Here is a 15,605-nt window from a genome sequence, read left to right as displayed (position 1 = left end):
GGTTAATCATACGTTGTTGTTTATTATTCATCATTCTGTTTTTTTTGTCAGAGAGCAAACGAGAAGAAAAAAGATTTTTGAAAATTTTAAACGACGTTAACAATTTATTATAGTATTCTACATATTGTAAACTACTCTTCAAGTTCATTTAGCATATCCACTAGACGCTGAGGATCGTCATCCAATTGAACTCGATCTATATCTATATCCCGAAATGCAGCTTCAATCCTTCTCATGGCCGCCTCATCAAAACCAGGCTCTTCGGATCCTGATAGCAAAATAGAAGAAAGCAACTCTTGATTAAGATAATAAAACAATAAATCAGTCACGGTTTTATTATCATGTGCATCTTCCAATATACGGCCCCCTTCAAACATTATAGGTAATGGATTTGGAGGTAAAACATCATATTCATGAATATCCTCACGAGACCAAAAATGTTCGGGTAATTTTGCCATAATTCTACTCTCTCCTGAAAGTACCGTAAATCTAAGTAAATTAACTGGAATTTCTCCGTCCATTTTCTCTTCAGCAGTTGATAATCCTAAAAATTCATAAATAGATGCTTTGACACCTTCCAATCTGCCTGGTTTTTGTTGTTTTCTTGAACTAAACAATTCTTTTAATTCATCATGTAAAAATTGTACCTCGTCGTGTTTATTCCAAAGAGCACCGGCTCTAACAAGATATGTCTCTGTGGAAACCATTACTTCTCGGTTGATTGTGAATTCACTTTCTTTGATACTAATATCTTTAGCTAAGCCCACGGTTTCGAATAATTTGAATGCTGTGTATGGATGGGCTTCAAATGCCTGTTTTAATGCAATCTTTGCCTTTTCTTTATCTCCTAATCTTAAATGGGCCAAAACTGTGGAATATGCAATACCTGGTGTATACCATTTAGTATAAGTGGTAGTCAAAGGTGACTCGGCAAATTGGATCAAATATTTATATTCTTCACTCATGATGGCATAATAATCTATGAAATATCTCACACCCAATGGATCTTCACTTGGGAAAAGAGATAATAAGAACTTACAATATGACAAAGCTGTGAAAAATGTTGATCTTTCCCCAAGGGCAATTATATATCTGAATAAACACAAGTAAAATTGTCTATTCATGAACTTTTCATATGGTAGCCTAATTAATCCCGTCTTTGCTTGGGATAACAATTCATGACAATTCTTGTGGAAAGATCTATCAAAGGCAAATAAGGCTCTTTCCACTAATGCACTACTAGCTGATTTGTTGTCACCTTGTCTCAACAAGACCATTGCAACTTGAAGCAATGTTTCTACGTGATATGGATATTCTTGTAATAATTTCATTAATCCTTCATGATCTGGTCTCAAAACGACATATACGTAAAATTTGGTATTTGCAATTTGTTCTTTGACACTGTTGATTTTGTTAAATTTGAAATATCTAACACCTAAGCTTTGCTCCTTTTTTATCTTCAATTCTAAATCTTTTAAATCTAATGTGTCATTCTTGCATTCCAAATATTCACGATAATCTTCTGGCTTTATCTCTTCCATAGTCATGGGTTTCAACGTAGTAGGTAAGTAATCATCTCGTATTTTTGATAATAATAATTTCCTAGTGGTTCCTGGAACACTCCGACGATCATTTCCACCCCATCCTCTAGTAAGTCTTGCTAACTTCTTGAACTGTTGTAACATTTCGGGTGAGATTGCTAATGAAGTTGTAGAATTTGCATCTTCAATAGTATCCATTGATAAATTCCCAAATAAATTACGATATTCTTGATCTTGGTCTAAGTTTCCAATCGATTTTACTGATAATAAAGGTAAACTTTGTTTCAATCGTCTTGTTGTGAAATATTTAAAGTTGTCTTCATAGTTGGGGACTGGCAGATCATGGTCATCATACTCTTCTTCAAAGTCATATTCATCTTCATCTCCATAATAAGGACTGTTAGATGATCCTCTTAATTTCTCTTGATCTTTTCTTTTAGTCTCAGCCAAAATTCTATCCAACTCTTCATCACTGTCAATCTCTGGTTCAATCTCTTTCTTCTGTTTTGACTTCTTTTTCTTTTTTGCTTTCTTAGATTTTGTCACGACTTGCTTTATTTGTGGAGCAGTCTTCTTCTTCTGCTCTGGTTCGAATTCCTCTTCTTCTTCTTCTGATTCTTCGTTGTCTGATCCTTCGTTTAATAATGAAAAGGCATTAAAACGTTTTTGAACCAGATCTTGTTCGCTCGCTTCATCATCAGCATCCTCTTCTACTTCTCCTTCCTCATTTTCTGTCTTTTCAACAGGTGGAGGCTTGAATTCTAATTCTGCAAGCTTATTCTTCTCTAATCTCCTTAATGCACGAGAACTCATTTATCGTTGTTGATTGGTGACTCACCATGAAAAGTTTATAGCAATCCAAAATTTTTTTGTTAAGCAAATCTAAATTGGTGTGATGTACTGCATATAATATCTCTATTGTTAAAAATAATTTTTAATGGGTGCAAAAAAAAGTTGGTTTCGTTTTTGCACCAAAAACCAACATTTGACTACAACCATAACATGAATTCTAACTATAGTCATCAAAGAATAGAAGGAATAGCTTTTGATCCCAATTTTGATTTCCCGACAGATAGTCTCCTGAGGGCCTTGAGAAAGGCAATTCAAGTTGAAAGGGCCTTGCAAGATAATTCATCTTATCTATCAGTGGAAAATGTTTCGGTTGCTCATGTCTTGTTACAATCAAACCATAATGAAAACAATAAATCACCAATATCGAACTACACTGCATCATCTTCCCTTGAATTGAGGTCTCCTTGGCCATCTATGACATTTTCTCCTAAAGACAAAAAATTTCTTGAATCACAAGAACAACTTGAACATATATTGAAAGAAATTACCACCACAGAAACGGATTATAAAGAATCTTTACGAAAATTCAATGTTCATTATTTAGAAGAATACTTCAATTCTGCTATAGCTGCTAAAACTGAAGTGCCCACTCCTTTGAAAATTGTCTATTATTGTATTTGTCATCTTTATGAACTTCATAGCTTGTTGGAATCCAAATTTGCAGAAATTATGAATTCAAATCTAGATAAACTTCAACGAATGAAATCCTTTGGTGAAAACATATGTCAATTTGGAATTTGTATTTTTTGGTATGAAGAATATTGTAATCAATATGGGATGATGAAAAAAATAGTATCAGGAAATAGAATTGGCAAAACCAATCAGGTTTCACAAAAGCTGTATGGTGAATTATCGCGAGCTTATCAAAATATGTTGGAAGCAAGTAACAACCTTCCGATAGATATGTCATTTCTGTCTCTTTCACAAAGGCCAATTTCAAGAATTTCAAAATATCGGTTGTTATTAGAATCCATTACAAAAAACTGTGGACTTCCTTCTGATCCACTTAAAGATTTGGAAGTTACAATCAAGAATATATGTAATCAATTGAATCGAATCAACGAAGATGGATTTAAAGTGGAACAAAACAAATTTAATCAAAAGATTGAGAATCTAGTAAATTTTGAAGGAATTAGTTATACTTATGATATTGATTTGAATTTCTTTGGAAATCCATTATTGGTTGGATCCTTATCAGTAGTTTGGATTCAAAATAAATGTGAAAAGATTTGTTCATCCCCAACTATCTTATTCAAAAGTCATCTTGTTATTTGTGAAGATTATCGAACTTTATGGGCAATCAAGCACAATACAAAGTTCGTAATACCTTTGAGTAAAACCAAGTTAATATATGATTTAAATACTCCTGATGAAGGTTTATTCACGATCTATCCTTATAATTTAAAGATCGCTTTTGAAGTTAACCGGTGCCAATATGAACTTTTATTGATTCTCCTAAATGAGACAGAATTCTCAGTTTGGAAGAATGAATTAGATACATTAATAAACTTTGTCAATGGTCCTTGTGATTTGAATTTTGTTGAAGATAAGATTGATTATGTTTACAAATTGCCCATAGGTATAAGTCCATTTGATTTGAAAGTAAATGGAAGCAAATATGATTCGTTAGAGAGTTTATGTTATTTTAGAAAACCAATTATTGTGCTGATACTGTTTGATTTCGATATCAAACATTACATACTTACAAAAGAGGGAGATGATAATAAATTATCAAGATATTTTACGAATGATAAATCATTAGGATATTTAAATAATGATGAAATGGAAATGGATTTAATAATTAAAAAATGTAAATTGGTTGCAAATGAAAAATTATTATATCAAATTTGGAGTCAACAATTACCAATTCATTTTAAGAATAATTCAAATCAATTTAAAGATTCTTTTTTATTTAGAAATTGGTCAATTGGTAAGAATAGATCATTAAAAGAATTGAATATATTTAANTTTTATTTAGAAATTGGTCAATTGGTAAGAATAGATCATTAAAAGAATTGAATATATTTAACCAAAAGGGTGAATATGGAGTAAACAAGAACAACAAGAAATAGACAGACTAGAGACTGCACAACACAATAATTTTGTTAAGAAAATTGGGTCACATGATCGAAGTTCCTGAAGTGACATAGAGTTAATAAACTATTATTTAAAATCAAAAGTTATTTGCATCTTCAAAAATCTGTCATTATAAAAACTATTTAAATATAAGATAGAAAACTATTTATACTTTTGTATGTAATTTAATAAACTACTGATTTTTTTATAGTATCATCATTATTCGGAATCATTCGTAATTGAAAAAATTAAATAAAGGGTATAAGTATACTCAAGCCTTAAAAAAAGCCGCGGGCACCACTTCCTTTAGAATCATTCTTGGAACTATAATCACCAGAAATAAATGCAGTTGCCTTGTCATTCCCTTCTATCAAGATCTTGTCTAAAACATCATCTACACGAGAAGTACCAAATTCATTCGCCAATTCTGATTTGGAAGCCTCGTCAAACATCCCATCTGCTCCATGAGCTCTGCTAGCAAATACTTTGGGAATCGATACAACATCCATCAAACCAATTGATTTATCTTTTCTGTATTGCTTAAGCAACTCTGGAGATTCAACAAATACAACAAAATCAGTTGAAGTGCCTTTGTGGAAAAGTTTATGAGGTGTGCGAGCCATTATGAATATTAAACTATAATTATCTTAAAATTCTTTGAACTTAACTTAATACTTGAATATATTTTAAAAAAACAATCGATATAAGTTTTCTTAAAAAGAGAAAATTGTACGTAAATTTTTAGGGGTCAATGAATTAGGGGGATTATGAGTTTTATATAGTGAAAAAAAAAAAGAATTGCAAAAATATGGGGGAGAGGGGATGATTCTTAAAAGGGACAAGTCTGCGAAAAATGGACTGATAAATCAATTGACCAATACAAAAGTTTAAATTTCAAGTAACAATATACCGAATTTATTAAGCAATATAATACCAAAAATATTAATATTAGCGGTAATTCCGTTACTAATAAATGTCAATTCATGATCACAAATTTTTGCTTTGTGTAACTTGGTTATCGGTTCAAAATGTACAACGGCATTTAGAGATAGCAATTATTAAAAACTTTCTGCAGCTTATTCTTTGTGTTTTTATTACAGCAAATAACTTGGTTTGGTACCAATCCACAATGCTTAGTATATCTGCAGAAAGTATTTTACATCGTGACCGTTCAATTATCTTGCAGGTGTATAGATTTAAACAATGAATTTCATGATCTCTCATCCCGTTTTCTTTTTTGCTCACTGTGGCCCCAGCCCCAGCCCCTTAATTAGCCATCGTGCAGGAATTTTAGAACCTGTCACGCGCTGGAGAGAAAACTACTATCACCGTGAAAAATTCCAAAACGTCAACAAATCCGTTTTAGAACAGAGCTAGTAACTTCAAAAACATAATAGCGGAATCAATTCTTGTTGAGAAAGCGATTTAATGATGAAGCGAGACAAGTAGCCAAATACTTGCCTTACAAATACTCCCAGAAATATCAAAAAAAATATAACTCGTTCTTGAACGAGTTGTAATCGTAGCCCGATGCGGGGGTCGAACCCGCAACCTTTTGATGTCTAACTTAAGAGTCAAACGCTCTACCGATTGAGCTAACCAGGCTTGGAAGGTTGATGAAGTTTTTCCGAATTTTTCCGAGATTTGTAAATTTTATCAAAAATCGTGACCTTGGAGACTCGCTAGAGCCTTTTAAGATGTGTGGTTTATACCGCAAGCAAGACTACTATTTGTTTAGTAAATTTAATTTAAAACTTCCTCCTGTCTATTGCAATTTTTTGGATAAAACCTGAATGCAGGTTAAATTCTCACTAAACGAAAGAAGGACCATTCTTAAAGACCAATGTTGGATTCTTAATGCTCCCTTCTCATGGTTTAATTCATAACTTCCCTGGTTGAGCTGGTGTATAGTGGATTTATTGTGGTCCCAAACTACTGTTTTTCCGATTAGAATTTGAATTTCGAGGGTAAGGAAAAACTTTTTTCCGAACCGAGATTTTTCAGACCGGAATTGAGCCAGTTTTTCCTTGGATAAAGCTTAACAAGGTATGCTAAATTGAAACAGATCTTAAGGTTTTACCAGTGTAGTTCATATAAAGTTATTTTTAAGTTGTTTGATTGTCAAATGGAGAATTGATCCGTTTTTGCTTTAATAAATTATTCTTCCTCAATATTTGCAGGAAATTAAGCAGAATCTTTAGGTCTTTTTCGTTATAGACGACAACGAAGGATAACAGTAGCTTATTATACCCATAGCTTGGGTAAACCTAAGTCAGGCTAGAAATATAGTCCCACTTTTTAAGAAAAGCATTACTATAGCTAAATATGAATAATTTTCCGTTGAATACGAATAATGAATGTATATGAAAAAAAATGAATGTGAATTTTTCTAATGGTAAGAACGCAGCAGAAATTTAGATGGGACATTTTTTGCAGCCAATATACGGTTGGTAGCGCCTTGAATATAAGATTTGGACGAAACGAGTCTCCGAATACCACTTTAATAGAGATAAGAGAAATTGTAGAACCATACCAGCTTTTAACCAACTGAGTTAGTCAAAAGCTTAGCACAACAATCAGGCTGGCTTCGCTATTGTAGTGTGTTTCAAATACAGACTAGTCAGTAGCGGTAAATAGATATTTATTCCAAAGAGGGACAAGATTCGATATTCTGCTTCCGTTGAAATCCAGAGAATTCAATTGCCCAAGCTAACTATGATCCCAAATCCGAAAGTTTATTTGCCATTTGTCCTACTGTTTACGGAAATAGTAAGAAAAGCAATCTCAAATGTCTACAATTTACACTATCAAATTTTAGAAATTTGGTGTATCTCTGTAGTCGTATCTTAGTAAGAGCCTTTCTAATATCAACATACTAAACAGTAAGGAACTTTCAGCTAGCTGTCTTAAATTACAATGGTTATCCGGATTCAAAAAATGTGGTAGATATTTCAAGGAGTTTTAGATGTCATTAGTTCAATTCAAGTTGAATTTGCTTTAGAGGATCCATCTTTCTGAAGTTGTCCAAAATGAAGCTTTCTTAAGCACACGTTCTTGTACAAAGTTTATATTTGCTTAGACGCATGTGAGTTTCAGTCCATTTTTGAAGATGATATGCTCTTGATATGCTTTGTATATAACCAATAAGCCTTGTGCTATTTTTGTTTCGTTGTATGAGCATGTATTATGGTATACACAGGAGTGGTAATTCCGACAAGTAGAATACCGCCACCAGAGTTCTCGGCACCACCTATACCGAAATCTAGTCTAGACGGAGAGGAAAATGCGTTTATGCACTAAAGTTAGCAGCTTAGCGTGTGGGTCTCGTAGTAACACCACAATACCCACTAAACCCCCCCATGTTAAAATACGTCTAAGGCATTTTTCCGGGCTGACGAAAGCAACTACCGGTATGGAGTAGAACCGTACCAACTTAAGTAGGACGACCCATTACCACGTGGAATTAAAACCCCGTTACTCTTATCATATAGTCGACTACTGTTTCAGATTCAATAGTAGAGGGAGAGAGTACGCTTTGTTGCGGTGCTCTGTACATCCTATAGTAACATATGGCGTTCTTTTTTGGCTTTATCCAGGAATGAAAGCTCCCAAATTCCCAAAATACTCACATAGTCTGCCTACACTCTATATACAGGATATCTATAAGATTTTCTTTACGTAAAAACCTCAAAACCCATCCCGGATATTTCATCCAACTCACATCACGTGATCACCTTCCAAAACAATAACTTTATAACACATCCGATATAGTGTAACGGCTAGCACGGTTCGCTTTCACCGAGCAGACCCGGGTTCGACTCCCGGTATCGGAATAACTTTTTTCCGAACCTCGCTTAGGCGAAGTTTAAATTTTTTTAAAAAATTATTTTTTGGACTTCCTGGACATAGAAAATGAACTAAAAAATACTGTATTGGCACTGAAAGCAAAAATAATGAAGGATGCGAGGTTCGAACTCGCGCGGACACTGTCCAGTAGATCTTAAGTCTACCGCCTTAGACCACTCGGCCAACCCTCCATTGGTTGTTGAAGGTTGAGGGTGGTTTTTCCGACAATATATGAAAATAAGGAATTTTACGAAATTTAGTTTACGAAAAAAAAGAAACGATACGAAATTTTTCCGGGGTTCATTTTGGCTTTTCGGAAATTAGGTTCTTTCCCTTCTTGACCACTTTATATTTGTAAATGCTTGGACAGCAATGCAATGTGACAAGGTTAAAAGAATGAGTGGAATACACTCTGTTCGATTACCGCCTGTTCAAAACTATTCTTCGTTTCGTGTTTGACCTTTCTTGTATTCCCCCCTGCTTGGTGGGAAATAAACGACTTCTCAAGAGAATAGTTGATGTGATGAACTCGTTATTGCAATTTTATGGAAGCCATTATTTAAGTTCTTGGGGGGATTGTAATTGAATAGAAATTAGATTGCCGAAACAAAGACTCGAGATATTGGTCTCGCTTCACGCTAGCATTTCTTATTGTTGAACTGAAAATATAATTGCGGGTAGGATATCTTATTGATAAGACCATTGGCATTATTTTCACTTGGTTGGAGAAAAGCCCCAACTCTTTGATTTCGTCCAAGAACGATTGGGTAAAGAATACTGTATTATGAGCGGAACCAAAACACTACACATAGTAAGAAAGACAAGATGACACATGTAAATCTGTTAGTGTTTTCCATCAGACACTTCTCATATCTTGTCATTGATCGTAGGCACTAATCGAGACTATTGTAGCAATTTCAATATCCGCCCTCTTTGGAAAGAGATTGCTAATTGCTCAACATGGAGACAACTCTTAGTTTTTATTTTTTCTTGGTCAAGGTTGACTCAGCTGCAAAGTTTATTCCAGACTAAGATTAGTTGGCTAATCATCCCTCTGTTTGCAATTCCACATTTCAATTTGTCGACTTGCAAAGATCGATGAATGAAATTCCTGACAAGTCTCAAAAGAGGTTTTCTCTACTATTCTGGGATTTGTTGGATACCTTTCCTTTCAAACAGTAATAGGTATCACAACCCATTAACTTAACATCTATCTAAGTTCCTTAAAATTTAACCTCAGATAGTGCGGTCTCCTTATCAACTCTATGATAGTGTTACTGGGACCTAAATATCATAGCAGCCACAAGCGGATTGCACTATCAACTCAAAGTAACAGTTCCTTGGGGTTTCCTTCGATATTAACCACTCGTCCCGAATTTGTTTGGATAAATTCCTTGCAATTTCCGGGCATTTGCCTATTGTATACAAATCATCGTCTCTTTTAAACGAGAAGCAGCATATATTCACCAACTGCACCACAATGGAGATAGACCCATTACAAGGTCCCTTATAGAGATTTGTTTCAGAATCATCCAGCATCATATAAAGCATAAGTGGAAATTAAGTTTTCGAACCCACGAAATGCTGGGGATACTGTAGAACATAAATTGGGAAAAATTAAAGGGTCCTGCTCGTAAATCTGCAGAAAAAATATTCGTAAAATTCCTTTTTCATATATTGTCGGAAAAACCACCCTCAACCTTTGATGTATAATGTCCCTAATGTCGTTCATGTCGTTAGATGTCGTTTATATCATGTCGTGTCGTACTCGTTAATGTCGTGTCGTACTTGTTATCGTCGTGTCATCTGTTATATCACGTGCTGTGAATTAGGGTTAGGGTTCTTTATTGATTGTGTTTGAATATTGGTTTCTGTATTGTGTTACATGCAGGAATTCACTGGAATGTGAATTCCAACTCTGATTCACTTGTTTATAAATATTGTTATTTGTTATCTTTTTATATTTAGTTTTTATATATTTTAATAAACCAGTTTTACATTTAGAAAGTAATCAATAACCTTAATTGAAGAACTCATAAGGTACATTCTGAGTTCGATAATCATCCACTACTTCCAGATCTGAGGCCAGGTATCAATATACTGCACCTTCAACAACCAATGGAGGGTTGGCCGAGTGGTCTAAGGCGGTAGACTTAAGATCTACTGGACAGTGTCCGCGCGAGTTCGAACCTCGCATCCTTCATTATTTTTGCTTTCAGTGCCAATACAGTATTTTTTAGTTCATTTTCTATGTCCAGGAAGTCCAAAAAATAATTTTTTAAAAAAATTTAAACTTCGCCTAAGCGAGGTTCGGAAAAAAGTTATTCCGATACCGGGAGTCGAACCCGGGTCTGCTCGGTGAAAGCGAACCGTGCTAGCCGTTACACTATATCGGATGTGTTATAAAGTTATTGTTTTGGAAGGTGATCACGTGATGTGAGTTGAATGAAATATCCGGATAGATTTTGGAAGATTTATCGATCAATTCAAGTAATGGGGCACCTAGACGGATGTGAGATGTTATTTGTATATCAGAGCAGTCTAGGGGATTGAAAGAAGCTATGAATTATTGTTTATGTTAAAAAAAAATATGAATATACAGCCAGAAAAGGCTGTGAACCTGGATATCAACACGCTTCAGGAGCTACGGAATTCAGAGCTTTTTTTTACAGAATTCAGAGCTTTTTAAAAGAATATTCAAGAGAAGCCTTGCCGTCATAGGTGAAGTAGAAACTATTAGGGCAGCCAATTGGTGAAAATTTGTCGATCAGAAGAATTGCAGATTGAACCATGCAGTTAACATAGCAAAAGAAATTCGAGCCGTGGAATTGTGGTGTTGTCGAATTTTGGCGGGTTAAAATCACGAACTGACATCATTGCTTGTTTTGTCTACTACGTTGGGTCATGACCTCCTTACGGAGTGACCGCAGAACCTCGACAAGAGAGTTGCTTCTAGTGATGTGATTTAGTATATATAAACACGTACCAAGCGTTGTCAGTAAATGTTTGTCGAAGCCAAGCATCACAGAATAATCCTAGTAAGAGGTTCGTAGAGAATAATGAATACCATTTAAGTTATGAAATTTGACACTTGGGATTTTTAAGAATGATATGTAAATTGCCCAAAAATTGTTTGACTCAACCAACATCAAACGCACAAATGAGCAGCCAAAAAGAATCAAGCTATTGGAATCAAAGACAGCAAATTAATAAAAGATGGCTAATTTTATCATTCGCAACACTGGTAAGGGCCCATGATGTCATAAATCTTGATGTATTGGTACAAATATCCTTAACCTTCTTTGGAATTTGCCCGTTATTGTTTTGTTTTGTAGGTTTAATACATTGTAAAGGTGTCCTTTCCCTGTTGTATTCTACCATCAAGACAAAACAATAACCGTCAACTTTCAGCGAAGGGCAAGGATGACCTACCATCAACTTCCTCTCATTGTGGACAAGGTGTTCTATGACATATTATTCCATTCTAATTTATGAAAAAGAATATCGCATATCTGTCAACATTTGTTCCTTAGTAGTAGCTTGTCATTCAAATTTAAGTATATCACTATTAATCAATTGATGAAAAGGAAGAAGAAAGAGAAGAAGAAGAAGAAGAAATTGAAAAATTTTTCTGATGAAATTTTGCGGCCAATTTTATAAATCTAATTTTCAGGGGTTTACGAAAAACATAAAATAGAACTTTAAAAATAGAATTCCCCCACGCATTCCGAACTTTCCCGTTTTCTTACAATTTATATATAAAGTTAAACGCCCTATCCCATTCGTCAATTTAAAAGATCATTTTGATATATTTGTTGTTAAGTAAAACAAGATATTATAGATACTTACAATACATTTATAGGAGAATAGAAGAAAAGGATGGTTGCTGATAAATTAAAATCTGGTATTACCAAATTAAGTCAATCAGTTGGTAATACCATTAAGGATACTTATAAATCAACTGAAGAGAATATTACTCATTTTTCATATTCAATAAAAGATAAAGTAACTTTCCATCATCGAGATTATGATAAGGATGATGAATTGATTGAACATTATCATCATGATATTAAGAAATCAATTCTGGGACTTAAATTCATTATATCTCAAAATCATAAATTATCCAAATCATATTTACCAAAAGCTTTGTTATTACATGGTAAAATTATTCAACAATTCATTTCATTAATTGGTCACGAATCGTTAGATTTTAAAGGAATTGATAAATTTTATCAAGAATTTGATAAAATTGAAGCTAATCAAGAAATTCCTCATGTTCATCCTAAAGAAAAGCATTTTGAAATTGATAGTGTTAATGAACAATTATTCAATTATTTAAGTTCAATTGAAGCTTTAAGATATAAAATATCAACTGAATGGGAAATTCATGATCAATCAATTACATTAAGATTAGAAGAAATGAAGAAATATTTAAAAGATACCAATAAATTAATTAAAATGAGAAATAAAAAGAGAACTGAACAAGATATTGCTCATAGAAAGATTGAGAAATTAAGTAAGAAAAGTGGTCCATTAAATGATAAAGATCAATCTCAATTAAATAAACTTGAAGATAAATATTTAGTCATTGAACAACAATTTCGTCAACTTAATGATAAAACAATTTCAATTTTACCTCATGTAATTTCATTCCTTGATGAATTTATTGAAGTTATTACAAAAGTAATCTTTTGTCAACAATTAGAAACNACTTGAAGATAAATATTTAGTCATTGAACAACAATTTAGTCAACTTAATGATAAAACAATTTCAATTTTACCTCATGTAATTTCATTCCTTGATGAATTTATTGAAGTTATTACAAAAGTAATCTTTTGTCAACAATTAGAAACATATAAAGAGATTCAATCCACTTTGAATTATTTTTGTACTTTTTATGGATTATTGGATAAAGATATTCCATCTTATGATTCCATAATTGATCAATGGGAATCAAATATCACAACAACAAGAATTCAAATTGAATCATTTATAAGCATTATCTATGACAAGAAACCAGAACTTGTCAATTCAGATATTCAAGATAATGACACATCTCTGTCTGGACACAAAATTTGGAATAAAATGACAACAAAAGTGAAAGAAAGTAAATTTACAGTCAAAAGTAAAGACCATCAGAATGGTGTATTTAATGATGTCTTAGAAATTGACCCATTGGATGCATTTACTACTTATCAAGATCCACTGGCCAATAATTCTGACACTTATCATCCTCATAAAGTTGTAGATATCGATGATGTACTTATACCTGAAGTTATCCGAACAAAAAAACCAGGTCCACCATTACCACCGCGTGAAAATACAACTAGACATTCCATTTATAATACTACTTCTGGACTCAAACCCCTTCCTCCAACCCCATCAACTAGTACCACCCATTATCCTCCACCTTATACATTAAAGTCTGGTTCAAATAGCTCCATGGAATCATTACTTTCTGACGATGATGAAGATGAAAACACTACTGCATCTCATGCTTCTCGCTACTCATCGTCATCATCTGATAGTTCCCTCGCTAGTGATATTCTTGTTGGATATTCCAATAAGGAAATGTTGGAGAAGAATTTACGTCGGGTTTATAATACGGCCAAAAATGAAATCAAAAAAGCACCCGTACCGGGAAAGGACCCAACATTTGATATTCATCCCAAGAAAATGTTATTTAATGATACTTCTAGTGGGACTTATAAATTAGATCAATATTCCAAGTTTTTCTCCAAAATAAATAATAATGAGAATGTTGTGCGGGAGAAGAAGATTGCGAAATATGATTTTCCCGGATCGGAATTGGGAGATTTATCATTTAAGAAAGGGGATGAAATTGAAATTATTTTCGATTTTCAAAATGTTGATACTTTATATAATAAAGATAATTTGAATTGGTTGGTTGGGATTTCCAAAGTTGATGGAAATTCAAGAATTGGATTTGTCCCGAATAATTATTTTTAGATTACTTTGGTATATAGATTACAATAATAGATATAATCTAATTCCTTGATCTGGTTGGATCATTTCATCAAGAAAACCAGTGTTTGCGAGCTTGTTTGTATATTTGCTTTTTTTTAGTATAGTGGTTCATTAACCGTAGCCAAAGTTATTAACTAAGAAGTTAAATTACTGTAGGCCTTTACACTAGGACAATCATGTCCACTTTCAATTTAACATCACCAACTAATTTGCCACAACTTCAATATTGTGGATTATGGTCTTATGCAAGTTACGATGTTAATGCATACATTATTATTTATCCCGTTAGTAAAGGTGAGTGATCCTCAGAGAAAAGTGGTTGTCCACACGCTGTAAAAAACGTTGGTAATTTACTCGTTATTCTTACTTGCCACAACTTCATTATTGTGGTTTATAAGTTTATGCGAGTTACGGTGTTAATGTATAAACTTATGTGTCCAGTTAAGAAAGGTGTTCCTCCTCTCTTCCTTTGTCAAACGGGTTGTGCGACATTTTTTGCAACCATAACCTGCTCAAAAATTTAGTATTGAGTAATTTGCCACAACCTTCGATATTGTGGTTTATAAGTTTATGCAACTTGCGGAGTTAATGCATGGACTATATGTATGATGATATACATATGGTTATGCATGACACATCGGATCGGCTATTGATTTTCTTTTTCCTCATATCAATGAATTCCCCAAATGACTTGTTTTTCTAAAAATTTTGTTGAAACCACCTCTTTCCGAAATTGTAACAAAGTGAATAATATATGCTCGCTATTATCACTCTGCTACCCAAAAAATGGAAAAAAGTAGGGTTGTATTGGTTGATTCTGGCTAATTCATGTCAAGGCGTGCGTATTGAACTTTCCAGGCAGGCATGAGGAAGTACTTTCTGATCAGCAGAGGTCCGTGCCAAGTCAGAGAAATGCTTTGCCGGTTATACGCACAAGTTTTGAAGACACAAACAGAGACAGAGTTTGTTTTATTAGTATTAGAAGTTGCAAATTTGTGCATTTTTTTTTTGCAAACTTCGTTAGGGGTTACTAAAAAATGCGATTTCCGGCAATTTTCGATTCGTGATATATCCCTCGATACCTACTAACGATGTTATTACTTAGAAAACATATATTATTGTTTTAGTAGATATATGGACATAAATAAAGAGGTAAAACCATGTCCCGAATATCTCTTTTGCACTTGATCTAGGACCCTCTACTACTTAATCTAAATCGCCGGTATCAAGTAAAGTAAACAACGCGCCTAATACCTTTTCAGGATCAGCTCTAAGTCCATTATGGAAATGTTCACTCGTGA

General features: G+C 33.6%; 4 protein-coding genes across 4 annotated transcripts; 2 read left to right on the top strand and 2 right to left on the bottom strand. All coding sequences in view use genetic code 12, as the record gives it.

Moving 5' to 3' along the window:
* Positions 1–131: 131 nt before the first annotated feature.
* J8A68_003606 (uncharacterized protein) lies at positions 132–2,354 on the bottom strand (the record flags this gene model as incomplete). Its single annotated transcript, XM_049407480.1, has 1 exon — positions 132–2,354. The coding sequence occupies one exon, from the start codon at positions 2,352–2,354 to the stop codon at positions 132–134; it is 2,223 nt and encodes a 740-aa protein (XP_049263069.1).
* A 189-nt stretch (positions 2,355–2,543) lies between these two features.
* On the top strand, positions 2,544–4,403 carry J8A68_003605 (uncharacterized protein; the record flags this gene model as incomplete). The annotated part of the gene is made up of 1 exon (XM_049407479.1): positions 2,544–4,403. One exon carries the CDS (start codon positions 2,544–2,546, stop codon positions 4,401–4,403), a length of 1,860 nt encoding a protein of 619 aa, XP_049263068.1.
* Positions 4,404–4,747: 344 nt separating this feature from the next.
* Positions 4,748–5,092, bottom strand: J8A68_003604 (uncharacterized protein; the record flags this gene model as incomplete). The annotated part of the gene is made up of 1 exon (XM_049407477.1): positions 4,748–5,092. The coding sequence occupies one exon, from the start codon at positions 5,090–5,092 to the stop codon at positions 4,748–4,750; it is 345 nt and encodes a 114-aa protein (XP_049263067.1).
* Positions 5,093–12,194: 7,102 nt separating this feature from the next.
* J8A68_003603 (uncharacterized protein) lies at positions 12,195–14,286 on the top strand (the record flags this gene model as incomplete). The annotated part of the gene is made up of 2 exons (XM_049407476.1): positions 12,195–12,956; positions 13,021–14,286. The coding sequence occupies 2 exons, from the start codon at positions 12,195–12,197 to the stop codon at positions 14,284–14,286; spliced, it is 2,028 nt and encodes a 675-aa protein (XP_049263066.1).
* Positions 14,287–15,605: the final 1,319 nt, after the last annotated feature.

This window comes from Hemisphaericaspora subhashii, assembly GCF_019202705.1.
Source record: "Hemisphaericaspora subhashii strain CBS 10753 chromosome Unknown scaffold51, whole genome shotgun sequence".
NCBI lineage: Eukaryota > Fungi > Ascomycota > Pichiomycetes > Serinales > Debaryomycetaceae > Hemisphaericaspora > Hemisphaericaspora subhashii.
The sequence above is the reverse complement of the archived record's forward strand: the minus strand, read 5'-3'. Positions and strand labels throughout refer to the sequence as shown.